At 50.0% G+C, this 27,860-nt stretch overlaps 1 protein-coding gene across 2 annotated transcripts; it reads left to right on the top strand.

The window, feature by feature from the left end:
• The first annotated feature begins 94 nt into the window (after positions 1 to 94).
• LOC133348685 (up-regulator of cell proliferation-like) lies at positions 95 to 26,247 on the top strand. 2 transcript variants are annotated; one of them, XM_061561634.1, is made up of 3 exons: positions 95 to 471; positions 4,201 to 4,294; positions 20,744 to 26,247. In XM_061561634.1, exons 1-3 carry the CDS (start codon positions 441 to 443, stop codon positions 25,563 to 25,565), a joined length of 4,947 nt encoding a protein of 1,648 aa, XP_061417618.1. In that variant the 5' UTR covers positions 95 to 440; the 3' UTR covers positions 25,566 to 26,247. The 2 variants fall into 2 exon arrangements, with proteins under 2 accessions (XP_061417618.1, XP_061417617.1); XM_061561633.1 differs by having other exon boundaries at positions 95 to 473; positions 4,170 to 4,294.
• Positions 26,248 to 27,860: the final 1,613 nt, after the last annotated feature.

Genomic DNA, 27,860 nt, shown 5'->3' with positions numbered 1-27,860 from the left:
CCCCTCGGCCGACTTAGCCTCAAATGGGTATCCTGGTGCAGTGGTGTGTAGTAAACATCGCCACTGGAGAGACAAAGGCGGTTAGGCGTGGTTTGGTGTTGGCCACCCACCCTCTAATATCAGCACTTGCCCCAACAGTCTGTTAGAGGCTACGCGGGTGACTTTTGTCTCTTGACGCACGCGCGTGCCCCGTGATTTGAGAAAAATGTTGGGCGGCCCCACACACACACAGCGCCCCTATAAAGATCACCCCTATAGCCGCCTTACCAGATTGTAGGAACAGTCCGCTATATACTCTGCCCACAGCTATTATCCTCAGTCGGTGATTACCTTGCAAGGCGAGTTACAATATATGTACTGTTTTACTAATTTACTATTTTACTTTCCTATTTAGTTTATTTTACCAGAGAGAGACAGAGAGATCCGTTGTTGTTTTGAAGATGGAAGGCAGTGAGCATGCAGAAGCGAAAGGTAAGCACTTGTTAAGTGTGCGTTTGAGTGTGTATTTAGACGCGAAGGTGTGTGTGTGTCGAGGTGTGTGTGTCGAGGAGTGTGTTTGTAGCAGAGCGGTGGTGTTGCGGTTAGCGCTACGCTGCGCTACGAACCTGGCCATCCGAGTTCGATTCCCGCTCACGGCCAACACCGGTGACGGTTATCTGAACCGGTCCTGGGCCTCCCCTAGGTCGACTCAGCCTCAAATTAGTACCTGGTGTGTAAACATCCCCACTGGGAAGACAGAGGCGGCCCGGCGTGGTACTGGCCACCCACCCTCTCGTGCGCCGTGTCGGACTTCATAGGTGCTCTCTAAAACCACTTGCCCTACCAGTCTATTAAAGCTCTATGGGGGATCTTTGTTTTTGTGTGTGTAGGGGATCGGTTAGTGCGCTGCACAACGAACCCGGCGACCCGAGTTCGATTCCCGATCACGGACACCACCAGCGATGATTATAATCGGATAGTTATCCGAACCGGTCTTGGTCCTCCCCTAGGTTGACTCAGCCTCAAATTAGTATGTGGTGTGTGTAAACATCACCACAGGGAAGACAAAGGCGGCCCGGCGTGGTCCTGGCCACCACCATGTCGTGTGCCGTTCCAGGCGTCATAGGTGCTGCTGCTCGCTCAGAGTACTTGCCCAGACACTTCTGTCAGGATACACGGGGGATCTTGTTCATGTACAAAGAGCGCCTGCATCGCGTAAAAGTCAGGAGACATATAGGGTGATTATATTTCTTGCAACAAATCACATTAGGTGATTATATTTAGTTTAACAAAAATTATTATAACTATTTTAATAAACGCATGCATTGGAAATTAATTAAGGATTCATTTTTACAGTTGCCTTATTTAGCATACGTTATAAAAACTAGTTGAACTGGTTCGTCTCGAGTCAATTTCATTTATATTTTAAATGTCACTTGAAAAGGAAGACTGAAACATAGATGTTGATAATAATATAGCTAAAATATTAACTTAAAGAATAAAACATTTTAATATTTAATTGCCAATTAAAAAATAAATTAAACAACCCTATGTATCCTGACTTCCTGTCCAGGGACAGGAGGTCACGGGACAGACCCAGGTACCATGGGTTGACTGCTGTGCCAGGCTAGATGTAGGAGGAAGTCACGGGACAGACCCAGCAGGTGCCATGGGTTGACTGCTGTGCCAGGCTAGGTGTAGGAGGAGGAAGTCACGGGACAGACCCAGCAGGTGCCATGGGTTGACTGCTGTGCCAGGCTTGGTGTAGGTCTGTAGGAGGACGAAGTCACGGGACAGACCCAGGTACCATGGGTTGACTGCTGTGCCAGGCTTGGTGTAGGAGGAGGAAGTCACGGGACAGACCCAGGTACCATGGGTTGACTGCTGTGCCAGGCTTGGTGTAGGAGGAGGAAGTCACGGGATAGACCCAGCTGCCATGGGTTGACTGCTGTGCCAGGCTAGGTGCAGGAGGAGGAAGTGACGGGACAGACCCAGGTGCCATGGGTTGACTGCTGTGCCAGGCTAGGTGCAGGAGGAGGAAGTCACGGGACAGACTCAGGTGCCAGGGGTTGACTGCTGTGCCAGGCTAGGTGCAGCAGGAGGTCCCGGGACAGAGTGAGGTGCCATGGGTTGACTGAGATGACGGGCAGATGTGTACCACTTGTGCTGCCCATTGTCCCAACTCTCTGGACTTTTTCTGCCTGGTTCTTCGCTTGTTGTGAGTGTCCCTCCTCTGCCCTCCGCTGTTGCTGGAAGGTGACTGCCTCCAACTGCCCATTGGCATCAAGGTGCACCTATTCTGGCACTGCCCAGTAGCGTTCTTCACACATCAGCATTAGCATTGCAACCCGTGGATTGATTTCTTCGGTGTTTTAACTGCGTGAACGGATCTTCACAAAAATGGTTCTTACCTTGAACGTTTTTTTAACTCGAACCGCTTGTCCCGCAAACAACGGTTATTCAATTTCGATTTAAAGCTTTCGTGACTGCAGGGATGCATCTTCTTGGTTCTTTCGGTAAAGTTACGTAGAAGGGAAATAATAAAATAAAAAAATAAAACATAATAAAATTATTCTCACGACGTTTCGGCCTCAACGCAAGCAGCCGTCCTTAGGTGAAGACCAGGTCTGTCGGGGAGACAGCGTCTGAATGAAACACCACCACGCATGGAGCGTATATTTAAGCTGGATTGGATGGGAAGAGCGCCTTGACAAAATAATTTGCATATCAAGAGGAATTTAGCATATTTATGGGAAATGCAGATATGTGATTAGTACTGCTTGTGAAATGCGTAGGAGGTGGGCGGGGGGTTTCAAAGTCATTTTATGCCCGTGCATTAAGCAGGATTAGCAGCATCAAAGGGAGGGGATAGGAGTAGCATTAATAAAGGTAAGGAATGTTAATAGTATGTAGCTGCAGTAACTAAACAACCACGTAAAAAACTAAAGTATAAACTACATAGTATCATCAGTATACTAAATATACTCTCCAATAAGCTGAGCTACTATTAGTAAGTAATACACTACAATTCTATGTTGCAAAAAATATAATATGCTTCCAGCTAAACTTTTTTCCCTTACATCACACGGGTCTACCCCGTACTATATACTGCCATAGACAAATCCAACATTAAATTATATACTGTATTACTATAGAATAATACATAGTGTAATATTACACTATGTATTATTCTATCCACCCTACTGTATATCACACTGCTGTATATTCACTATACAATTACGATACTATATATTACCTTATACATTGTATTAAACATTAAAATGTTATACTATTTATTATTATACAATCTGCTATACACTATACCATTGACCGTCGCGTGATAGATACTAAGAGGAAGCAACGAAATATGTCAATGGGAGAGTGGTAATAGGAGACTTGCAGCGGAGCAAAGAATCCATTCCCTGCGGAGAATACAAGATATATAGTCAATGCCAGTGAGTGGACTGCGGTCTGAAAGTCACCGTAAACGTGAACACAATCAGTTAAGATCCGAAATGGTTTATTACGTCCTTCCAATGATTGCTGAGCCAGAATCCATCTTTTTGCGACATAGAATTGTAATGTATTACTTACTGTTAGTAGCTCAGCTTATTGGAGAGTATGTTTAGTATACTGATGATACTATGTAATTTATACTTTAGTTTTTTACGTGGTTGTTTAGTTACTGCAGCTACATACTATTAACATTCCTTCCCTTTATTAATGCTCCTTCTATCCCCTCTCTTTGATGCTGCTAATCCTGCATAATGCACGGGCATAATGACTTTGAAACCTCCCGCCCACCTACGCATTTCACAAGTAGTGCTAATCACATATTTGCATTTCCCATAAATATGCTAAATTCCTATTGATATGCAAATTCTTTTGTCAAGGCGCTCTTTCCCTCCAACCCAGCTTAAATATACGCTCCTAGCGTGGTGGTGTTTCATTCAGACGCGGTCTCCCCGACAGACCTGGTCTTCACCTGAGGACGGCTGCTTGCGTTGTGGTCGAAACGTCGTGAGAATAATTTTACTATGTTTAATTTTTATTATTTTATTATTTCCCTTCTACGTGACTTTACCGAAAGAATCAAGAAGATGAACGGTTATTCACATAAACGTTTTTTATGCGGACGGTTCTTAATTTTAAAGGTTTTTCACATTAACGTTTTTTTGTACTTGAACGGTTCGTCACATGAACGACGTTTCTTCATCACAGAAAACGACGACGCGGATGAGCCAACGCCCGACCGTCCGATACCTGGAGGTGGCGGACACTCAGCCAGGAGCCTTGGTCCATTGCCATCGCAGAGGTAACACTGTTGCTGAAGTTGCTTCTGTTGCCAAATCATTGCTTCTGCCGACAAAAAAGGCAGCGAGTAATGGCGTAGCGGTTAGCGCACTTTGTGTGTGTGTCTGTGGGGAGCGGTGGCGCAGTGGTTACGCCACGATGTGTGTGTGTGTAGGGAACGGTGGTACAGCGGTTAGTGCACTGTGTGTGTGGGAGTGGGGAGCGATAGCGCACAGTGATTGGTGCCATGTGTGGGGAGCGGTGGTGCAACAGTGAGTGAACGCACTGTGAGCGGTGGTGCAACGATTAGCGCAATTTGTACGTGTGGAGCGGTGATGCAGTGGTTAGCGCACTGTGTCTGTGTGAGCTGGGAGTGGTGGTGCAGTGGTTAATACTGCTATGTTGCATGTGTAATGCAGCTCTCAGAGACACCGTCTTGTCTTCTGTATATTTATTAAGAGTAAAGTCCAATGACAACTCAACACGAGAGTGACTCCGTACACTTGGGTATTGACACAACTATATTCTGAGACAACATAGCTTCCAGTCTCAAGACAACTAGCTGACGATGGAGACCACCCGATCCAAGGCGACGACGGCGGCAGTTCCCCACACCAAGCAGCCCCAAGCTTCCGCTCACGCTGCTACTTATCCTCGCCCGGTCCGGCCAAGCCCTTATTCCCGAATTCTCCTCACCACACCTGGCCCTGCCGATCACCACCCTGCCGATCACCGCCATTGGATCCCATGCTCCCCCTCACGTGACCCTGTCAATGCTTGTCTCATTAATCATCATTAGGTCATCCATTAATAACCATGGTCCCGGGGAACCATACTGTTCTACTATCGCTCCACACTGTCATTACATCACCCCCCCTCTCTTAAAAAAATAGCCGTTCTCGGCTAACAAAATTTCAATAATTTCTTTTTAGGCCGAATCAACCATGTAACACCACACGTAATAATTGTTTAGGGGTTGAAGGAACGACCTACACTTCAGAAACCCGATGCGAACCGCCGCAACAAAACCCGTAACACAACAATATCGCCAACCCTGAACAACACACGCACACAACCCCAGGGATCACCCCCAGCCACTGACATTTTGAACATATGGACGCCCACAGCACACAACGTAACACACAAATTAAGGCGACCCATTAACTGAATGTCAACCCCCTCGACCGAGTCCTCGATGCCGGCCCGTCACCACAGGTGGGAATATGGCTGCCATCGGCCAACGATGGCTCAGCCATCAGAACGGATGGGTCAAAGTCTTCAGTGGCTGGCCCGGGAGAAGTTGGCAGGTCCTCTGCCCGGTGGTCCCTTGCGTGTGGAGGGCCCTCGAGATTTCCCCAACGTCAGGGGCTTGAAAACTGCGGACAGAACAACACCATTTCCCCGGCGTCCGATTACTTTGGCAAACCGCCCTGGCCCATCCGACACACCAGACCCTGACCACATAGACTCTGGGAATAAATTCTCAAATCGGGGACACACATACGGCTTTAAGCGCGATGGGTGAACAAACCAGCGCCAGCGCCCTACCTGTACATGCACACATTGTGGCCATCTAGCCTCAACGATTTCCACTGGTCCTTGCCATGGTCGGTGCAACTTGGGAGACGTGTGCAACGGCACCTGTGGGCAGTGCAGCCACGCTCTATCTATATGGAGGGCCACGTGGTCCGTCCCATACAGGTAGGGTCTGTATTGTTGCACAAAGTGCACCATGGCCAAGAGTTCCCTTCTCGTTACACAGTAACGCTGTTCTGCGGATGACAGGACGCGGCTCCCGTACACGACCACCCTTTCGACGCCATTCTTAACCTGTGACAGGACAGCCCCTATGCCCGTGTCACTGGCATCAATATCCAAGATGAACGGTAAGGAAAAATCCGGATACACAAGGGGAGGCGCATTGGCAAGGCTCTCACGCAGTGTGACAAAAGCGGCCTCCTCCCCCTTTTCCCACCTAAATTTCTGGTCTTTAGCCGTCAAAGCATGGAGAGGCTTAGCGATCGTCGTGAACTGCGGAACGAACCTTCGGTAATAGGACACGAAACCGACAAAACTCCGCACCTCCCCCACCGACTGAGGAGTCGGCCAGTCGCGCACATATGCCGTTTTGTCGGGGTCCGTCGCTATCCCAGAATCGCTCACGATGTGGCCCAAATACCGCACAGAGGTTTGCAACAGGTGGCACCGGCATAACACGACGATTTTTAAAGGGCAAGGTTAAAAAAATTACCTCTGACATGATAATAGCCGAGGCACCCGTGTCAACCAAAACATGGACCTCCACTATATTCTTAGGTGTTTTCGGTAAAGTCACGTAGGTAAAACATCAAAATTAATAAAAATAATAAAATAAAATAAAGATCACGACGTTTCGGAGGCAACACAAGTCTCCGTCATCAGGTGGGCTGTGACTGTCCCACCTGATGATGGAGACTTGTGTTGCCTCCGAAACGTCGTGATCTTTATTTTATTTTATTATTTTTATTAATTTTGATGTTTTACCTACCTAGGCAACACAAGTCTCCGTCATCAGGTGGGCTGTGACTGTCCCACCTGATGACGGAGACTTGTGTTGCCTCCGAAACGTCGTGATCTTTATTTTATTTTATTATTTTTATTAATTTTGATGTTTTACCTACCTAGGCAACACAAGTCTCCGTCATCAGGTGGGCTGTGACTGTCCCACCTGATGACGGAGACTTGTGTTGCCTCCGAAACGTCGTGATCTTTATTTTATTTTATTATTTTTATTAATTTTGATGTTTTACCTACGTGACTTTACCGAAAACACCTAAGAATATGATTCCTTGCAGTCACGAAAGCTTCAAGTCTAGAATGGACCTCCACTCCTTGTACCCGCCTGATGATCACCGACGAGCCCACCACCGGTACCAGCCAACTATCGCCCCCGATTAGAGGGAGGGGGGTAGATTTGGTCTTCTAAAGAACCCGGTTTTCTGATGCGTGATATGTTTCTAGCGGCCGAGTGTTCAGTGCGTCATGACTTGCCTGGGGGGGGCTGGGATGCAGTGGTTGACGAGGTGGTGGACGTGTGGGACCCTGTCAATGTCCGAGCGGCGTTTTGGCATCCCCGCGCAAAGTGGCCAAGGTGGCCCCAATGGAAACTGGCAGCCCTGGCCGCTCACGATGATGGCGTCGCCCCGACCTGGATCACCACTCTCGGTTCCGTCGCGGAATGTCTCCTCGCGGCCATTCCCATACCCGAACCGCCGCTGACACCTCCACCGTAGATGCAGCGCCATCCTCCGTCGGCTCCCCCATGCCCCGTGATGGTCGGCTGAGCGACCCGTCTCTCGGCAACAGCTTCCCCGTCCACGCGGCCACTCTGGTCTGCTTCTGCAGCGTTTCATACGCTTGCAGACACAAGGGCGGCCCACAAGGATGTCTGAGCCTCTAAGTATATCACCGGCAGCACGACACCCATCTCTGAAGCCAACTCCAACATCTTCTTTATAACGAGGGAGTTGAGCACCACTTGATCCCACCGCGGGTAGGCCGACAGCCCCAATGCCATCAGCGCGCCGCAGTAGGCGAGGGGTGTCTCGGCGTCCCCTCGACACCGCTGGAGAAACTTTCCTCGCGTGGCCAATGGTGGGTCATATACAGCGGCCATTTCTCTGTACGCCTCCTGTAGTGTAGCTCTTTGTTCATCATCCAGAGCCATAGGCAAGGCCCGCAATGCCTCCTCCGTCCAGTCGACAGATCGGTACGCCGCCTCAAACCAGTGGGTGAAGGCACTCCAATCTCCCCCTGCTGCTGTGAACTTCACAGGGGGTAGCCTTTGTGGTCGATCGGCGGCACCCCGCCTCACCGCGGGAGTTGGCGCTGTCTCCGCAGCCTCCCACACCGGTTCCAAAATGGCGGCCGTCGGTCGCGCTGCATCCCGCAAAATGGCGGCCACCGACCGCGTGGTCTCCAGCACGGGAACCCCCACTGCAGGCGGCTGCTCTGTCCTCCCCGCTCGAGTAAGCAACTCGTCCACGGCCACCTCCGTTCTTGATGTCACCGCGCCCACCAACGCCACCAAATGAGTGACTGTCGAGCGGAGCCGATCCACCTCCGCCACCAGCTCCTGCCATCCTTCTGTCGGGCCGCTCTGGGGAGAAGCGGCCCCGCCATGGCTTCGAGTAACATCATCCTTCGGCCGGCACTCATACACCCTGTCCTGTAGGGCTGGCACTGCACACAAAGCGTGGTGCCATCTAGTGCTATCAATCAGCGCTCACCATGCCCCTCTCGGCCCGGTACTACACCCGCGATGTCGTTACACCACACGCCGTGCCTTTCTCGGGCCAGCACTGCACATTGACATCCCGCGATGTCACTACATCACTCCCCCTTTCGTAGAACTCAGCCATCCCGCCTGTCAATTCCCCCTCAACACAACAAATAAAACCCTTTAGTGTGCCTCAACAAATAAATACCCCATCCCATATATTCAATATATATACAGAGACAAATGGGGGAAGGGGACATTAGTAGAGAGAGAGAAATAAACAACACGCAGTAACACGCAAAAACTCAGGACCCCCTCCAGCACCATCATCTCCCACCCTCACCGTGTAACAACATCCGCAAGCACAATAAAGGCTAGGTTCAGCCAATGACCAATACGACATACCGAGTGCGACAACCAACTGACTGTGTGGGAGTGTGTGTGTATAACGATCACAAAAACCGAAGAGTTTTTAATCGAGTCCTTGTGGCCGGGCCCCAGGTTAGGTGAACGTACTCTCCCTGGGTGTCCCGGGGGGAATTTGAAAATTTCCCATCGAACCCAGCTCCTCACAAAGAGCAGTCGGCCGGGCAGACGGACCCTCCGCTCTCAAAGCTTGTGGAGACGTCGCAGGTTGCGGCTGATGGCCCAACATGTAAGTCAGAATCCTGTGCAACTGCTCCACCATTTCATCTGTCTGGGGGTAGTAGGGCGACAAACGTACTTTCTTTGCTCCCAACAAATCGCACACCTCCCGCAGCAATTTCGAAGAAAATGATTTACCCTGATCAGTCAGAAGGCCCTCAGGGGCACCCTTGTCCATCACATAGCCATCGAGGAATGCCTCGGTGATGGCGGTCGCCGACTGGTTGGGAAGCGGCCAGGCCATCGGCCACAACAAAAAATATTTGACGCCCACCAGTAAATACTTATTTCCGCGAGGGGTGGTTGGAAATGGACCAAGGATATCAATAGCGACCAGCTCATTTATGCGGGAAAGTCGGATGGATGGCAACGGTGGACAACATAGTTTAGACGGGTGTTTCCGCCGCGCGCATTGCATATACCCCTTCAATACATTAGCGACATCTTCCACCATGCCGGGCCAGAAGAAGTCGAGCTTAAGTGTATCTAGCGTCTTATGCACACCCAGGTGCAACAGTCGCTCGTGTACCGCCAAGATGATTTTACCTCACAATGTTGTAACGGCAAAACCCTCCATCCCAATGCATGAGTAGAGGATGACAGAGGCTACACCCTGTCGATCCCCACCCCCGTCCGCCTCCATGATATGGCGTCGTAACTTAAACAGGAAAGTGTCCTCAACCTGGAGGCGCCTCCACTCCGCATGGTCCAAGCCAATAACGGCGTCACGTGCCATAGTGCCGTCGGCTTCATCAGAGGTGTCAGAGGTGCCGATGCCACAAAGGGAGGGGGCAAGTCCTTGGCAGGCGCCTTACGGCGCCCCGAGCCCAAGAAACATGTGCACCCATCGCTCATTGGTAATCGCGACATGGCATCCACGTTTGTGTGTCGGGTACCTTTGCGGTAGGAAACAGTAAAGGAATAGTCCTGCAGGACTTCCAACGAACATGAAAGTTGGCCAGACGGCTGTTCAATATGCAGCGCGTACTGTAGTGCTGCATGGTCAGAGCGCACCTCAAAGCGTCTACCATAAAGATAGGGGAGATACTGTTGTACAAAAAAAACTATAGAAAAAAGTTCCCGGCGTGTGACACAGTTCTGTTATTCGGCCTGGTCAACCAAAGTGCCATGGCCTCGAGTAACCTCATCCTTCGGCCGGCACTCACACACCCTGTCTTGTAGATTTGGAACTGCACGCAAAGCGTGGTGCCATCTAGCGCTATCAATCAGCACTCACCGGGCCCCTGTAGGGCCGGTACTACACCAACACCATTGTGGTATTCGCGATGTCGTTACACCGCACGCCGTGCCTCTCTAGGGCCGGCACTGCACATTGACATCCCGCGATGTCACTACACTTATGTACCCTGAGGTTTGGGCCACCCTTTGGGCCACCTTGTATAATAATAACTATGTATCGTTACTTTTGGGCCACCATGTATAATAATAACTCTGTGTCCTGGCTTTTTGGTCACCCTGTATAATTCCCACCCTATGTGTCCTGACAGTCGGGCCACCCGGTATAATAAGTCTGTTTCCTCACTTTTGGGCCAACCTGTATAACAATAATCCTATGTGACCTAACTTTTGGTCACCCTGTATAATAATAAGTCTGTGTCCTTACTCTTTGGTCACCCTGTATAATTCCCACCCTATGTGTCTTGACTTTTGGGCCACCCTGTATAATAAGTCTGTTTCCTCACTTTTGGGCCACCTTGTATAACAATAACCCTCTGTGTCCTGCATTTTAGGTAACCCTGCATAATAATAACCCTATCTGTCCTTACTTTTTGGCCACCCTATATAATAGCCACTATATGTGTCTTAACTTTTTAGCCATCCTGTATGACAATAATATATCTCCAGACATTTGAGCCATCCTGTATAATAATAACCCTGTCCTGATTTTTGGGGTTCCCTGTCCAACAATAACAATATTTATCCTGACTTTTGGGCCACCCTTTATAATAATAACCATGTGTCCCCACTTTTGGGCCACCATGTATAATAATAACTCTGTGTCCTGGCTTTTTGGTCACCCTGTATAATTTCCACCCTATGTGTCCTGACATTTGGGCCACGCAATATAATAAGATATTCAAATTCTAGCAGCTGATAAGGGCTGCACTACTGTAGTGATGTCACGAGCCGATTATGATAATAAAATTAAAGATTTATTAGAGGAAAGTACCTACATTAAAATTAAACGAGATCCAACTAATACTTTGGAACGTAAGACTACTGCAATCATTGCAAATTCATTAATCCCAAAAAATGGGCAATTCCTAATTAAGCCTACGGCTTCAAAACCACCTAGACTGTATGGGCTACCAAACATCCATAAAATCGGCATCCCTTTACGACCCATAGTCAGTACAATTGGCTCTGCCACATATACATTAGCAAAATATGTAACTAAACAAATACAGCCCTACATCGGTAGGACATCATCATTCATAAGAAATTCAGAACATCTTGTGAATATGATCAAAGATATTAAACTTAACCCTAATGATATTTTGGTGAGTTTTGATGTGATTTCGCTATTCACTAAGGTTCCAGTGAGCGAGTTGCTTAAATTACTTGATACACTGGTAAAGAATACAGGTTTACCAAAAGATATTCCGAAACTCGCTGACCATTGTTTAAATAACACTTACTTCTTATGGAGAGGCGAATTCTTTAAACAAAGGGAGGGAGCAGCAATGGGCTCTCTTTTATCTCCTGCTATAGCAAATTTGTACATGGAAAACTTTGAAACCAGAGCACTTGCCTCGAGCACATTAAAACCATCCTTTTGGTTTAGATATGTGGATGACACTTTGGTTGTCTGACCACATGGTAAAGATACACTGAACGATTTTCTAAACCATCTCAATGCACAGAACCCGGCCATTCAGTTCACCATGGAAATGGAGGTGAATAACACACTCCCGTTCCTGGATATTTTACTTGGGCATGGCCTAAATGGTAAAATAACACACAGCGTTTACAGAAAGCAAACGCACACTGATGCCTATCTGAATGCAGATTCGCATCATCACCCAGCTCAGAAATCCTCTCTTATCAAGATGCTCATACATCGGGCTAAAACAGTGTCAGATGGTGAAAGTCTAGTGAGAGAGATTAAACATGTTAAATAAGCACTAAGACAGAATGGCTACAATAATGCTCAAAATAACAGAGCACTAAATGCCAAATCACGATCGCAAAGCAACACTGCTGAAAGCGATCAGATTATTAAAACAATAAAAAAAAATACCATTTATCTCAGGAGTAACTGACAAACTAGCCCGTGTTTTGCAAAAGCAAAACATTACAGTAAGATTTGGTACAGTACACAAAATTCAACAACTAGTAACGTGCACTAAAGACGAATTACCTAAATTATCAACAGAAGGTGTATATCGGATTAATTGTGTATGTGGCAGATGCTATATTGGACAGATAGGGCGTAACGTTAGTGTAAGACTAAAAGAACACCAGAGAAATATTAAACTATCGCAAACACAACTGTCGGCAGTGGCAGAACATGCATGCCAACAGGGACACTCAATTGATTTTGACAACGTTGAAGTGTTGTGTAAAACTAGTTACTACTGGCAAAGACTAATTAGAGAATCCATTGAAATTGAGAGAAACAGAAATAACTTTAATCGCTCAGACAGCTACAGGCTTAGTGCGGCCTGGAAGCGTATTATTAAATAAGATATATTACAATTTCTTATAAGGGAAACAAACACTAACTGATTACTAATGTTGCATAATCACAATAAAACACATTCCAAATGATTACTAATCTACAACTCGCATCGTAACAATAGCCTGATTACTAATCTAGTATATAATTACAATAACCCCCCCCCTCAAATCTTTGCACCTGATGAGTTAATGAGTTAATGATGACGTCACCCTGCTGCTGCTCTATATAAGAACGGGAGACACAGCAGAGCCTCACCATTCTGGCGAATTGCCCGCAGATGCCGGGCGCAATTACCAGCGGAACGCGTTCCTGAACCGGTTCTCCCTGATACACTGCTGCGGCTCGTCGGTGTCCCGTGGGTTCTCCAGCCACCCCGGGGTGTGCGAGGGCCCCAGACCGGGTGGTCTGGGGTGGCCTTGCTGCCGGAGGGTGGGGGAGCCACGGGCGCAGCGGGAGGAGTGACCCAGCTGCAGCGAGCACGTGGAGATGGAGACGGAGACGCGGCGCACGGCGCAGCCTGAGGAAGACGCCCGGGGCGCTGCGAGAGACTGTAGGAGCGGGGCGGGCCCGTCTGGTGCGGGGGTGATGTCGGGTGAGGCGCAACAAGGGAAGAGAGTGGGGGGGGTGGAGGGGTTGGAGAGCACGGGGAGGGAGGAGCGGGGAGGAGAATGAGGGGGAGCGCCGGGAGGAGGGGGTGGGAGTACCCCCGATCGGAAGGGGGAGGAAGGGGCAGGAGAGGCGCCCGCGGCCCAGGGGCCGGGAGGGGGGCAGTGGAGGGAGAAAACGGCGGGGGTTGGCCCGGTGGGTGCGGGGAGGCCCGGCGGGGGAGCGGGGAGGTGGCGCGGTGGAGCTGGGGCGGGCCTGACCCCGTTGCAGGCCAAGAGGCACAACTGCGTGCGGGTCGAGTTTAAGGAAGATGTGGAAGAGGGGGTCACCCTGGACAGGACGACCTTCGTGAGGTCGGTTGTGCTGGGAATACTGCAGGTGGAGGTGGAGGACTTGTACTGCCTGATTGCCCTGCCGGGGGGGAGGGCATTCGATGTGAGCTTCACCACCAACATCCTGCTGCAAAAATTCCTTGCCCGCTTCGAGGAGAAGGCGGGGGAGAAGCCGCTGGCGTCTATGAGAACGTGGTTGCTATCGGACCTGGAGACGAAGGTCGTGACCGTGTTCCTTTATAATGAAGCATTGCATGATCAGGACGTGGAGGTGTGGCTGCGGCAGCACTGTGTGGTCCTGTCGGGCTGCAAGAGGGTGCTGGATGCGGCGGGGATATGGACGGGGGCCAGGCAGTGGAGGGTGCGTCTGAAGACGGAGGGGGGGGGGGCACTGAAGCATGTCCCGAGTGCTCTGAACATCGGCGGAAACAGGGGCTATGTGGTGTACGCGGGACAGCCCAAGCTGTGCAGGAGGTGTGGGGGGGGGGGGGGGGGGGGCACCTGGCGGCAGCGTGCGTGGCGCACGTTTGCTACAGGTGCAGGGCGCTGGACCACACGGTGGAGGAGTGCGGGGAGCCTGCCCTTTGCAACCTGTGCGGCAGCAGAGGGCATTTGTACAGGACCTGCCCAGAATCCTACGCTAACAGGGCGCGGGCATGGCGGAGTGGCCAGGTGGAGGAGGCGACGGAGGCTGCCGGACGGGAAGCGGGCCGGGAGCGTGAAGGGGAAGGGAAAGGGGAGGTGGAGGAACCGTGGCCCCCCGAGGAGGGTGAGGGAGGGGGATCGGCGGGGGAGGGAGCACCACCATCACTGGAGGGGGCGGAGGAGGGAAGGGGAGACGGTATGGAGGACTCGGGAACGCCGCTGGGGAACTGGTCGGAGGTGATGGGTGAGGAGGGCGAGGTGGGGCAGCGCGTGGAGGAAGAGGCGGAGGAAGCATGGGAGGAAGTGGGGGGGAGGAAAAGGAAGCGGGACAGAGTCCGGACAGGAGCTGGTCCCCAGGAAGACACGAGCCCTTCAGGATCCGCGCCGGACTCGGGGGAGTCGGGGTGGAGGAGGGAGGAAGGGGGGGAACGTTTGATCCGGGGAAAGCCCCGTAAATCAAAGGGGAGGAAAACGGTTAAGGGGAAGGTGGGCAAAGGCAGGGGGGGGGGGGGGAGCGCGCGCCGGAGTCCGACACGGGATAAATCACGCCCCGGCATGGACATATCCGCAGCATCGGTCAATGTGAGAGGGATGAAGGAGAAGGGAAGGAGGGGGGCAATCATGCAGTGGCTGCAGCTCGCCAGACGCGATGTAATCTTCCTCCAGGAATGTCACCTCCCCTACACCCTAGGGGCGGAGGCTCTGCTGGACGGATGGAAGGGACAGTACTTTTGGTCCGGCAGCAACGAGAGCAGGTGCACAGGTGTGGTCACCCTCCTAGGAAGACGGGGAATGAGTGTAGAAGGGACCCAGGAAATAATACCGGGTCGGCTTCTCTGTCTAGACGCTACTTACCAGGGCGTGCAGCTTCGGCTGATAAATGTGTACGCCCCGGTACGGTGCATGGAAAGGAAGGAGGTGTGGGAGAGCCTGGCAGGCCTACTGGCCACCAGGAGGCAGGTCATCGTGGGGGGCGATTTTAATTGCCCGTTAGGCCTGGCGGACCTGGTGTCGGTGAAGGGGAGGAGGAAGTTAGATTCCTCTTCCAGGGAACTGAGGGAGCTGATGGGGACCTTTGGGATGGTGGATACGTTCAGGAGGGTGCACGGCACGCGGCCAGAGTTCACGTGGGCGGACAAGAGTGGGGGAGCACAGTCACGTATTGACTTTATCTTCGTTTCCGACAAGGTAAACGTGGGCAGCGCGGGGGTGGAACCTTTCCCCCTCTCGGATCATAGAATGGTGGCGGCGGGGCTTGTGATCCCAGGGGGGGTGGAGAGGGGGAAGGGCGTGTGGAAGATGAATGTGGGCTTGCTGGCAGAGCAGGAGTTGGTGGAGGATTTCAAGCAAGCGTATGCCAGCTGGAGGACGCTGCAGGTGTGCTTCCCCACGAGGGTGGAGTGGTGGGGGCATGTAAAGTGTAGGATCAGAACGTTCTTTCAGTGTTACAGTAGAAGAAAGGGGGTGGGTAGGGATTTGAGACAATGGAATGCTAGGTTAGAAAGGTTGTATGGGCTGCTAGAGCTAGGGTTCCCGGTGGTAGAAAGGATAGCGGAGATGAAGGGGAGGGTAGCCTCAGTCCTGGAAAAGAGGGCTAGGCAATTAGTGTATAGGGCGAGGGTCAGGGCAACAGAGGATAGGGAGCAGTGTACACGATTTTTCCTTAAGGCGGGTAGGGAGGGAGACAATGCAATGAGGGAGCTGGTTAGCCCTACTAGGGGTAGACAGGTGACGACGGAAGGGATGATTAGTGTAGCGGAGGACTTTTATGGGGAGTTGTATAAAGGGAAAGGGATAGATGGGGGGCGGCGGGAGGAGCTGCTGGGAGCATTGGAGAAGAGGGTTGAGAACCCGGAGGCGCTAGGGGAGAGGATACAATGGGAGGAAGTGGAAGGGACGGTGAAGGGGCTGAACAAGAACAGGACCCCAGGCCCGGACGGGATCCCGGCGGACTTTTACATAAAATTCTGGGAACTCCTGAAGGAGGATGTTGTGCAAATTTGTAGGGAAACGTTGGAGGAGGGGCAGGTACCGGACGACATGCAGGAGGGCCTGGTGACACTGATTTATAAAGGGAAGGGGGAGCGTAGGGACCTGGGTAGTTGGAGGCCAATAACCCTCCTGAACGCGGACTATAAGATCGTGGCAAGGGTGGTGGCGGGACGACTGGGGAAGGTGGTGGGTGAGGTGGTGGGGCCGGACCAGACGTGTGCGGTCCTGGGGAGGAGGATCGCGGACACTTTGGTGGTCTTGAGGGAGGCGATTGAAGGCGAGAGAGAGAGGGGGTGCCCGTTGGGGATCCTAAGTCTGGACCTGGACAAGGCCTTCGACCGCCTCTCTCATGAATTCATGCTGGCGGTGATGGAGAGGATGGGGGTGTGCGGGCCCCTGGTGGAGTGGGTGAAGCGACTCTATGGGGGGCTCAGGGCCAGGCTCCTGATAAAATGGGGAATGCTCCGGGATCATCCCAGTGGGATCGGGGGTGCGACAGGGATGCCCGATGTCCCCAGTGCTATTTGTCATGTGCATGGAGCCGCTGGCGCAGATGATAAGGAATGACCAGAGGATTAGGGGGGTAGTAATACCGGGGTGCAAGGAGCAGGGAAAGGTGACCCTGTATATGGACGACGTGGCCGTGCTATGCAGGGACGTGGCATCGGTATGGAAGGCAATGGAGGGGATGGGGAGGTTCTGCGCGGCCTCCGGATTGAAGGTCAGTGTGGGGAAAAGTCAGCTTATGGTTTTTGGAGACCCGAGGCTTTTCGAGGGTCGGCCGCCGGAGCTGAGTCTACAAACAGAGGGGATAAAGATACTGGGGGTGTTTTTCTGTGGGGATAGGACGGGGGAAGGTAACTGGGAGAAGGGGGTGAGGAAGGCAAAGGGCTGCCTGGGTAAGTGGGCTGGGAGGCGGCTCACGATGGCCGGTAGAATTATGGTGGTTAAAACAGAAATATTACCACCCCTAAACTACTTGGCGCAGGTGTTCCCGCCAGGTGGGAGGGAGGTTAAGGCCTTGACCACGGCGATTTTCAGGTTTATCTGGGGGGGAGGGATGGAGAGGGTGAGGAGGGCCGTGATGTGTCTGCAGGTCCAGAATGGGGGGAGGGGTGCCCCAAATGTGGGGTATACCCTGCAATCGACCTTTGTCTGCAATGCGCTGCGGCTGTTCTTCTCTGCGGAGCCGCGGGGCAAGGCAGCGTGGTATATGAGGTACCGACTGACGTGGCGGTTGCGGGGGCTCGGGATGACTGAGGCAGGAAGGAGCACCCCTATGGACTGGCCGGGGGACGGGTTTAGCGACATGGTGGGGAGCTACGTCAGGCAGCACGGCCTGAGCCGGAGGGGGGGTCGGTGGGCTCCCAGGGAGGTGCGGGCTGCGGCGGAGAAGGAGGAGGCCTGTGACGAGGTGGCCGGTGCGAGGAGGGAGACGCACGGGAAGATTTGGAGGAATGTGGCGTCGGCAGTGCTCACGAAGGAGCAGCGGGACCTGTCATGGCTGGCTGTCCGAGACAGGTTGGAGACGCGGGGTTTCTTGTACAGCCACCAAATGGCGCATACCCCCAAGTGCCCGAGGGGCTGCAACGCGGATGAAACTGCGGCGCATGTGATGGTGTCGTGCCCTTTCGCCCAGGAAGTCTGGAGGAGGAGTAAGCCGTTGCTGGCCCGTTTCGCTCTATCAAGGGTGACGGCACGGGACGTCATGTGGGGAGAGCTGCGGGGGGTGGGGAGGGAGGACAGGGACCGGGTGTAGGCTGTAATAGGAGCGACGAAAGAGGCGCTGTGGAAAGCGCGAAAGAAAGGGCTGGAGGGGTCCCTGACGTCCCCGTTGGAGACATGTTATGCTGCGAGGAGACTGTTGGAAAGGGTGGTAGAGATGGACCAAGGGAAAATGGGGCGTGAGGCCGCAAGGGAACGATGGAAGTGGCCGCTGCCCAGGGTGGGCTAGGGCAGGGGGGGGGGGGGTCCTCGCCGGCATCCGGGGGTGAAGGTGTGCGTGGCTGGAAGGGGAGGCCCAGAGGATGGGTCGGTGACTGAGCGGGACCTTAAGGGCGCGAGTGAGGGGGTGCCCCCTCGGGTTTCGGTTCGTTTTTCGGTTTGTTGTCACCGCCGAGATACTGAATAAATTTTAAAAAACCGCAATTACCAGCGAAACGTCGTACTCAAATTGTAAATTGTTGTTGTTTCACGCTTCAACACACCGGTGGGCTAAAGCAGTGAACTAATTGTCTTTTGTCAACGTGACACTTTTTTACTGATTGGCCGTGTCGGGTGGTGGAGGGTTACGACACATTTATAAATAACGCGATCTAAACCCAAAAACGTTGATTATGAATAATAAGTCTGTTTCCTCACTTTTGGGCCACCCTGTATAACAATTATCCTATGTGTATTTAATTTTAGGCCACCCTATGTAATAAGCCTGTTCCCTTACTTTTAGACCACCCTGTATAATAACCCTATCTATCCTTCCTTTTGGGCCACCCTATATAATAACCCTATGTGTGCTGACTTTTTGGGCTACATTGTACAACTGTAGTGAGTCCAACTGAGTCGCGGACGTTGTTCCTTTTAGAGGCAACATCTTTATTTGTAACACCGTAACACAAAGGGGTAACTGCCCCTTTACCAGATACAACCTAGGGTGGTGACTACCCAGCTAACTACACTATACAGAGGAGTAACTGCTACGAAGGGTTGGACCTTAACTCTGGTCTCTGATTACGTGGTTCCTCGTAGGGTGAAGAGCTTCCAGCTTGAGACGCCGAGCTTCCAGCTTGTAGAACGAAGAAACCCTCGGTCCCTTCCAGGGACCCGCCATATATTCCCCTACAGTCAGGGCCGCTCCGTCCTCGGCCCTGCCCGCCTTCTCGAGCATACTCGTTCCCTCTCAATCTCTTTCAAAAGCTCTCCCCGGACACGTGATCATCCACTAGCCCCCCCACCTGGGGCCCCCTGTGTGGATACTCCGGATCACGTGTCTACAGGGTCAACCAGAGTGCCATGACCAGGGGAAACCCTGCCCCTGGGCTGACACTCACCCACTCCCCCTCGTGGGAGCCCCCACCACACGCTGTGCGTGGTGCCCGCACTATCCCATTGCTCATCAAGCCCCGCTAGGGCTGGTATTATACACAGCCACCCACACGGTGCTGTCCACGATGTAGGAACATCGAACAGTGTAGCACTTCTGGGCCGGCACCATACAGTGACATCCCTGATGTCACTACACAACAATAGAACTACGTGTCCTGACCTGTATAATACTAACTCTGTGTCCTGACTTTTTGGTCACCCTGTATAATTCCCACCCGATGTGTCCTGAATTTTTTGCCATCCTGTATGATAAACCTATGTGTCCTGACTTATGGGCCACCCTGTAAAATAACCACATTATATGCCCTCCCTTTTGAGCCTACCTGTCTAATAAACCTGTGTGCTGACTTTTGTGCCACCCTATATAATAAGTGTTTCCTCACTTTGGGCCACCCTGTATAACAATAACCCTATGTGTCCTTATTTTTTGGTCACTCTGTATAATAATAACCCTATGTGTGCTGACTTTTTGGCAACCCTCTATAATAACCACCATTGTGTCATAACCTTTGGGTGATCCTATTTGGCAATAACCATATGTATCTTGACTTTTGGGCCAACCTGTATTCTAACAACCCTATATGTCTTGACTTTTGAGCTTCCCTTCATAACAATAACCCTATGTGTCCTGACTTTTTTGCCACCCTGTATAATAACGTCCCTATATGTCCTTACTTTTGAGCCAGCCTGTAAAATAGTAACCATATATATCTTGACTTTTGGGCCACCCTGTATAACAATAACCCTATGTGTTCTGACATTTGGGCTACCCTGTATAAGAATAACCATCTGTGTACTGACTTTTAGGCTACCCTGTATAATAACCCTATTAGTCCTGACTTTTGGGTCACCCTGTATAATAACAACCCTATGTGTCGTGACTTTTGGGCTACCCTGTATAATAATCCTATGTGTCCTGGCATTTGGGCCACCCTGTATTTTAACACCCTATGTGTCTGGACTTGTGGGCCACCCTGTATAACAATAACCCTTTGTGTCCTGAATTTTTTGCCACCCTGTATAATAACTACTCTATTTGTCCTGACTTTTTGGCCACCCTGTAAAATAATAACCCTGTGGCCTGACTTTTGGGCCACACTGTATGACACTAACCCAATTTGTCCAGATCTTTGGGCCACCTGCAATAACCCTATATGTTCTGACTTTTGTGTTCATTGTTTGTTACAGCTGTGAAGACGAAGGAGGAGATGGCTCATCCTGTCACCGCCGTGCTAACACTTATTCGCAAGCACCAAAAGAAGTTGACGTTAAAAGAAAAAATGATTTCGATGCCATGTTAAGTGATTTGGGTTTGACGGAGTTCTATCCTCAAAAATTGACACTCAACTCTGTTTTAAAGATAACCAGAGCTTCTATTTTCAGAAAAAAACCCACGTCTTTGAACGAAATCCCCATGCATTTCCTGTACAATGTAATGAGGGCAAACGTGAAATCTAGAAACACTGAATACAGTTTAAGTGAAGGAACCACGCCTATATATCGTTCTTATGCAAACGATGAAGAAGAGTTCTCTCTGGGTAGCGTTATTGATCCAGAAGTGTACTCCGTCACCATCCTGGACTTGATAACCGCAGTATTCCTCTGCTCAGACAGCCTCTTGCAGCAGACACTCATGGTCAAGATGTCTTTGTGTCAGTTCGCGTTGCCTCTCTTGCTGCCCGACGTGAGTCAGGGCAGCATCACCTTCCTGCTCTGGGCCATGAGGGCAGTGATTCACAAATGGAGACCGCATTCTAAAGAGGAGAGTAAAGGCTACATTGAGCAAGCGATGGTCACTACAGCGATGCCAATGATCTCTTTTGTGCGAATTGGAGAGTGCGGGGTCTCTAAGTCATCGATCATCAACTCCATTGTATGCAAGGAGCCGCACAATTTCTTTGTGCACCGGGACATGGAATGCGGAAAATTTCCACGAAGGATTTCCAATGGCCTTGTCGAAGTTTGCTTTCACCTGCCATGTGGGAAATCGACCATCGATGTCTTCCCGGAGATATTCACGGTGGCGAATCTCCGCGGCGACGTGCGCAACAGCCCGGCTCAGTTCCAGTTTCTGAAATTGAACTCGGCCGCGGTGTTCATTGTTGTGGACAACATTGGCGAAAGAGATTGTAACTTTTTAATCTCGAGCTTCGATCCATATTCAAACGTTTTTCTCGTGATTAATCCTGATGTGGAGCACCGAAGCCAAACCGAGGGGAGTGTCAGGAGGATTTTGACTGAACTGAAATTGAAAAACCAAAATGTGCACATCTGGGGCAATCAAAATCAGACCGTGTTTTTGAAAAATATAAACGGCAGCATCGACAGCGTGCTGAGATACAGCAAGGTATCGAAAAATTTGGAAAACATGTCTCAAACTGACCCAAAGTTATGCATCATGACCGACGAAGTTTGCAGCGACTGCCAGGCGTCCGCGACTGTCGCCGACTGGATTGTCAGTGAGATTGAAATGAAGGATAAGGAATCTGTTAAAGCGACGTTGCTCACCGCTCAGGGGTTTTTCTGGCAGGAATGGTCAAGAAAGGACAAGGAGATGAATCGCTTGAGACATAGAGGAGATGTGGACATCAATGAGTACATTGCACAACTAAGTGAACATAAAATTCAAATCCGCAACGAGCAGGCGAAAGTGGAACTTCCCGATGTGGTGGACTCATTCATCTCAGTGTGCTTCGAACTTTCTGTGGACAATAAAGTGTTGTTCCTGCAGCGAATGAAAATGAAGCTCGATGCATTGTCAAGCAACATTATCGTTCCTTTGGAAGAAAAATTCAAGGAGCTCTGCATTGACCCGAACCATGACAAAGAAGCGCTTAAACAAACAAATGCAAAGATTGCTAACTCCCCGGTGGGTCTAGAGCACTTCATGCGCGAGCTTGGGCAGATATACGAGGCTTCCAAAGCGAGCAGAAGCAATCCTCAATTCCTGAGGCTTCCGTCGGTCATGGCGCAGCTGCTCATAAATGGCTTCCCCATGGAGCTCCTCGACGGAGATGCTGGCTGCATTCCCATCGACTGGGTGACGGACGTACTTGCCGAAGTGCGCACCCAGCTGGGCCGTGACCCCCGAGTCTTCATCGTGTCTGTGCTGGGGTTGCAGAGCTCGGGGAAGTCAACGCTCCTCAACGTCATGTTCGGCCTGCAGTTCGCCGTGGGCAGCGGTCGATGCACTCGCGGCGCTTTCTTGCAGCTGCTCCACGTTGACGACAACTTCCAGCGAGAGCTCTGCTTCGACTTCCTGCTGGTGATCGACACAGAAGGGCTGAAGGCGCCGCAGCTCGCAAATCTCGATGACAACTGTGAGCGCGATAACGAGCTGGCCACAGTGGTAATTGCCCTGAGTGACGTCGCCATCGTTAACTTGGCCACGGAAAATGCAGAAGAGATGAAAGACGTACTGCAGGTTGTCGTCCATTCATTTTTACGGATGAGAGAGGCCGGCAAAAAGCCACACTGCCTATTCGTTCATCAGAATTTTAATAGCGTATCTGCAATGGGCAAGACTCTCAATGATCAGAAACATCTTCTGGATCAACTGGACAGGATGACGAATGCAGCAGCGAAAATGGAGCACAAAGATATGTACTACAACAAATTTACCGACGTCATAGCACACGATATGAACAAAGACAACTGGTTCATTCCTGGACTTTGGTTTGGCTGTTCTGCCATGTCTCCTGTTAGTTATGGATATACTGAACAAGTGTTTCAACTTAAGGCACACATCTTCGAAGAGAAACTAAAGTTGAAGAAACCCTGTAGCTTAACCGAGTTCGGACAGTGGATGTCGACGGTATGGGACTCAGTGAAAAAGGAAACGTTCATCTTTAGCTTCAGAAACATCTTGGTCATTGAGGCATATAGCAATCTGTGTACGACATATGCAGATTGGGAGTGGAAATTTCGTAGCAAGCTCCTTTCCTGGACACAACTTGCACAGAACACCATCATGAACGCGGTACCGGACAAGCTCCACGATGTGCATGAGAGGTTACAACAGAAAGGAAGGGAAGAAGTCGACACACACAAAACACTGCTTTTACAGCACGTAGAGAATTTATTTTCAAAACCTTCTGAAGATGCTCACCTCATTGTGAAATACAAAGAGGATTTCAACATCAGCACCAAACATCTGGCCAAGCAAATACTGACCGAAGCTCTTGACAAGTGCGAGGAGACCGTATGTAAGAGGAAATGTCTCCTCGCTTTGGAAACTTTGCAAGGCCAGTACAGGAATACCATCTCGCAAAGTGTGAACGATCTTCTGGAGAAATGCAAATTCGGCAAAGCTAATTTGACCAACGAAGAAATTGAGAAGGAATTCGAAGATGTGTGGTCAAGAACGGTTTCAAAGCTTCCCAAAGAATCGATAAGGAGGCGCAACGTACAGAAAGACATGGAACAAAAACTCTGTCATAATACACAGCGCCATAAAGCATTGGTGAATGAAAAGCTACGCGATCCGTCCATCTTGTGCATGGAGAAGCATACTTTCCAGGTGAAAAATGAGCACATAGCAGGCTGGATTATGAAAATGGGGTCTTCTCTGCAAATTAGCCACATACCATCAGAGCTGTATGATTTGTCCTATAACATAATTAAGGAATGCAAAGATTTGATAGAAACCAAGAAAAAGTCCAACAACGATTACCTCCCTACTTATTGGGATGAGCTTTTCACAATCGTAGATTATCAACTGCAGAGAGGATCTGAACAGAACATTCCTTTTGGCAAACACTTTGTCGTGGACATCAAGATTCATATTTGTGCAATTGCCATTGGTCCATTCATAGATCAACATGAAGAGTTTGTTGAGCAAAACAACCCATGGAATCAACTTCCATCAATGAAGGAGAAATACCACAGTGTATTTGCGGAAATGTATAAGACTGGCGATGAAATGCGAAACATTGCAATGGTCTTTTGCGATCAATGCCTCAAACCTGCTTTGAAAGAAGTCATATACCAAGAACTAGGTCCAAAGATTGTGGAATATATCAAAATAAAATGTATCACGTTATCCAATCGTAAAAACCTCCAACATTCTCTCTTATCCGATTTACTGGAAAGAGATAATTTTGACTTATATCACAGATTCTTAAACGATTACAAAAAGTTTACGACAACGTGGATAAGGGAGCATGTTGTGAGTTACTGCGAACAAAACAGAGAAGACATTTTCTATCTGACAAAAAGTATCTTGTTCGAAAAATCGGAACGAGCAAAGAGAGTCGTGTCGTCTCTCCTGAGGGAATCCACTCCGGTGAAGGTTTCCGACCTTTTGCAAAAGCTAAAGCTATCCCTAGCGGGCGACATTGTCATGGCAACGTACGCCCTCGACATCATCGGCCCGTTCATGCTCCAAGACTCCAACAGCGCCAAACGGTTTTGCGAGTCGCTAGACGGAGGCGTCGATCGAGTTAGCCGCGAGGTCGCCATCGACTTTGAGAAGTCCTACGACATTGAGGGAAAATTGGACAGACTGACCGTGCGGCCGCATGGAGAGCTCTTTAAGCTGTTGGCCGGATGTGGGAACGCCTGTCCCCTGTGCAAGGCGCCATGCGACCAGAGTGGTGGAGAGCACAGGGAGCATCGGGCAACGTTGCACTACCCTCAAGGACTCTGCGGCCAAAAATGGGACTCGTGCAACAAGCTGTCCGTCGAAGTGTGCACCACCTCTGTTGCAAAGAGATTCTTGTTCTTTTTCAAAGTACATAAGTTTTCCAACGTTGACACAAACAGGAAAATTGTTCGTTATGCAGACTACCGCACTGTGAATGAATACTACGGCTCTTGGAATATTCCGGAAAGTTCCACACTGGAGGCCCCACTCTTCTGGAGATTCGTGTTCTGCAAGTTCAATGAACAGTTTGCTGAGCGTGCAGTCGCCCAGCCGGCGGACATACCGAGAGGATGGAAATATATTACCAAGGAACAAGTGGAACGCGATTTGCAAAGAATGTACGGCCTCGTTGTAATCGATGAGTGAAATAAATTTTAGTACAGTGAGTCCCAGCTTAACGCAAGGAGGAGTAGATGCCTCCCTGAAAAATTACGTGTTGGGCCAAAATTATTTCCCCATAAACAATGTAACGACAAATTTTGGTGAGATACGATGTACTACGCACACACAAATAACTAAGGAAAGGCTGCTGTGCAATTGCAGCAAAATTCATGAACTAATTACCCGCATCACGATTAATGTTACTGTTTGGAAATCAAAATAATTTCACGTATTATTTCATCCAAGGAATGATATAAGGTTGAAGCGTGAATGTGATTTTACAACGTAATTGCTGTTTTTTTTAATCTGTAATTGTGGAATGCTTTGATGTTGTCAGCCAGCCGACTCACCCTTTTGAAAATAGTTTAGCTCAGTGGGCTTTATTCAGTGGCAAATAGACTTCTGATTCCGAATAATATACTGGCAGTCCTCGGCTTCGAACATAATTCGTTCCTGGGACCCGTTTGTAAGTCCAACAGTTCGTCAGTGGGAACACAACAATATACCGTATTTAAATGCTCATACAATCAGTGTTATTGAATGTGTTAACGATTCAATAGGAAAACGTTAATTTCATGAGTAGAAATAAATATTGTGCATGCGTAAGTACCACTGTAAAAAAAATACTGTATAGGAAATAAAACAAAATAAAGTAACATGAATATAATTGTTTTTTTCTTTTGAGTACTGATGCTGGCTTGCTTGTTGGCATAGGGACAATGACTTACCACAATTGCACACACACACGCGCACACACGCAGACACACACGGACGCACGCACACACGCACAGACACCAATGACAAGTTAACCTTATGGCGGTACCCCGGGAGACCATCGTGCCCCGGTTCTCGGATAATGTCCGTGATGCAGTAATTTTTAGTCTGTGTTGATGGTCGGCGATGCGACCGACTATCGACTCATCTCGACGAGCTGTACACGATGCATCACCACTACGGTGCGTGCGAGGGTTCAGGGTTTCAGCGCAATCGTCCTCGCTGCGTTTTGACATCGCGGAGTGTGGCACTGATTTCGGATTGATTGGTACCCCAGTCGCGGAGTTACGTACACCTCTGAAAAAATAGTGTCCCAGAAATAAAATATTTAATCGCCTCGGCCATTTTGTATTGTTAGGTACCCCGGGGTACCACCACAAGGGTCAAATATCACTCGTATGGCCTTAACAGGCTGTTGAGGCAAGTGCCATTTGCGAACAGTGCCGATGAAGGCCGACACGGCACAAGATGGGGTGAGTGGCCAACACCATGCCCGGCGAGCTTTGTCTCCCCAGTGATGTTTACATATAGCACCAGGTACTCATTTTGAGGCTGAGTCTACTTAGGGGAGGCCCAGAACCGGTTCAGATAATCGTCACTGGTGTTGGCCGTGAGCGGGATATCGAACTCGGGTCGCCGTTTTCGTAGCACAGCGTGCTAACCACTACGCGACCGTTCCCCACACACTCAAACTTTCACACACTCAATCTTGATTTGAACCTTTCGTGACTGCAGGAATCCATACTCTTTGGTTCTTTCGGTAAAGTCACGTAGGTATAAAATAAAATAAATCACGACGTTTCGGGCGCAACACAAGCATCCACCATCAGGTGGGAAAGCATGGTCTGCTGCTGAGGCAGACTGTTTTAAAAGGTTTGAAATTGGTGTAGCTCAAGGGTGATAAAGAAGTGGCCGGGGTTAGTGATGTTAATGTGAGAAATTAGCATGTAACTGTAAGATAGGAGAGTGGCCTCCTCGATGAGGGTACGGAAGTGGCTATGTTAATGTGAGAGATTAGCATGATGTTAATGTGAGAAATTATCACGTAACTGTAGAAAAGAAGGAGAAGAAGAGCGGCCTCCTCGACGAGGGAGTGCAACCCAAACGGGTGTAATCCAAAGGGCCTGTGAGTATGAGAGTGCAATCCAAAAGACATGTGAGCATGAGAGTGCAATCCAAAGGCGTGAGAGTGCAATGCAACGGACATGTGAGCATGAGAGATCTAAGAAAGAGGCAGAGAGAGAGACACACAGAGAGTCGAAGTTACAGATGACAGGCAGGTTGGATGGAAACATCACAGTCAGTTAAGACTTTACCTGGTTAATAACGTCCTTCCAATGATTGCTCAGTTTTTACCCATCCTCTCGGTTGAAGTTGTGTCTGTGTTTATATATCTGGATGGCTTCATGAACAAATCTCTGAAGGCAGCCGGTAGGTTTGCAGAGTACCTCCGTCTTGGAAAAATCACTTTCACACGCACACACACGTGCGTGCGTGCAGACACAT

This window comes from Lethenteron reissneri, chromosome 27 (genome assembly GCF_015708825.2).
Source record: "Lethenteron reissneri isolate LAM-NWPU_2019-01 chromosome 27, ASM1570882v1, whole genome shotgun sequence".
Classification (NCBI taxonomy): Eukaryota; Metazoa; Chordata; class Hyperoartia; order Petromyzontiformes; family Petromyzontidae; genus Lethenteron; species Lethenteron reissneri.
The sequence above is the reverse complement of the archived record's forward strand: the minus strand, read 5'-3'. Positions and strand labels throughout refer to the sequence as shown.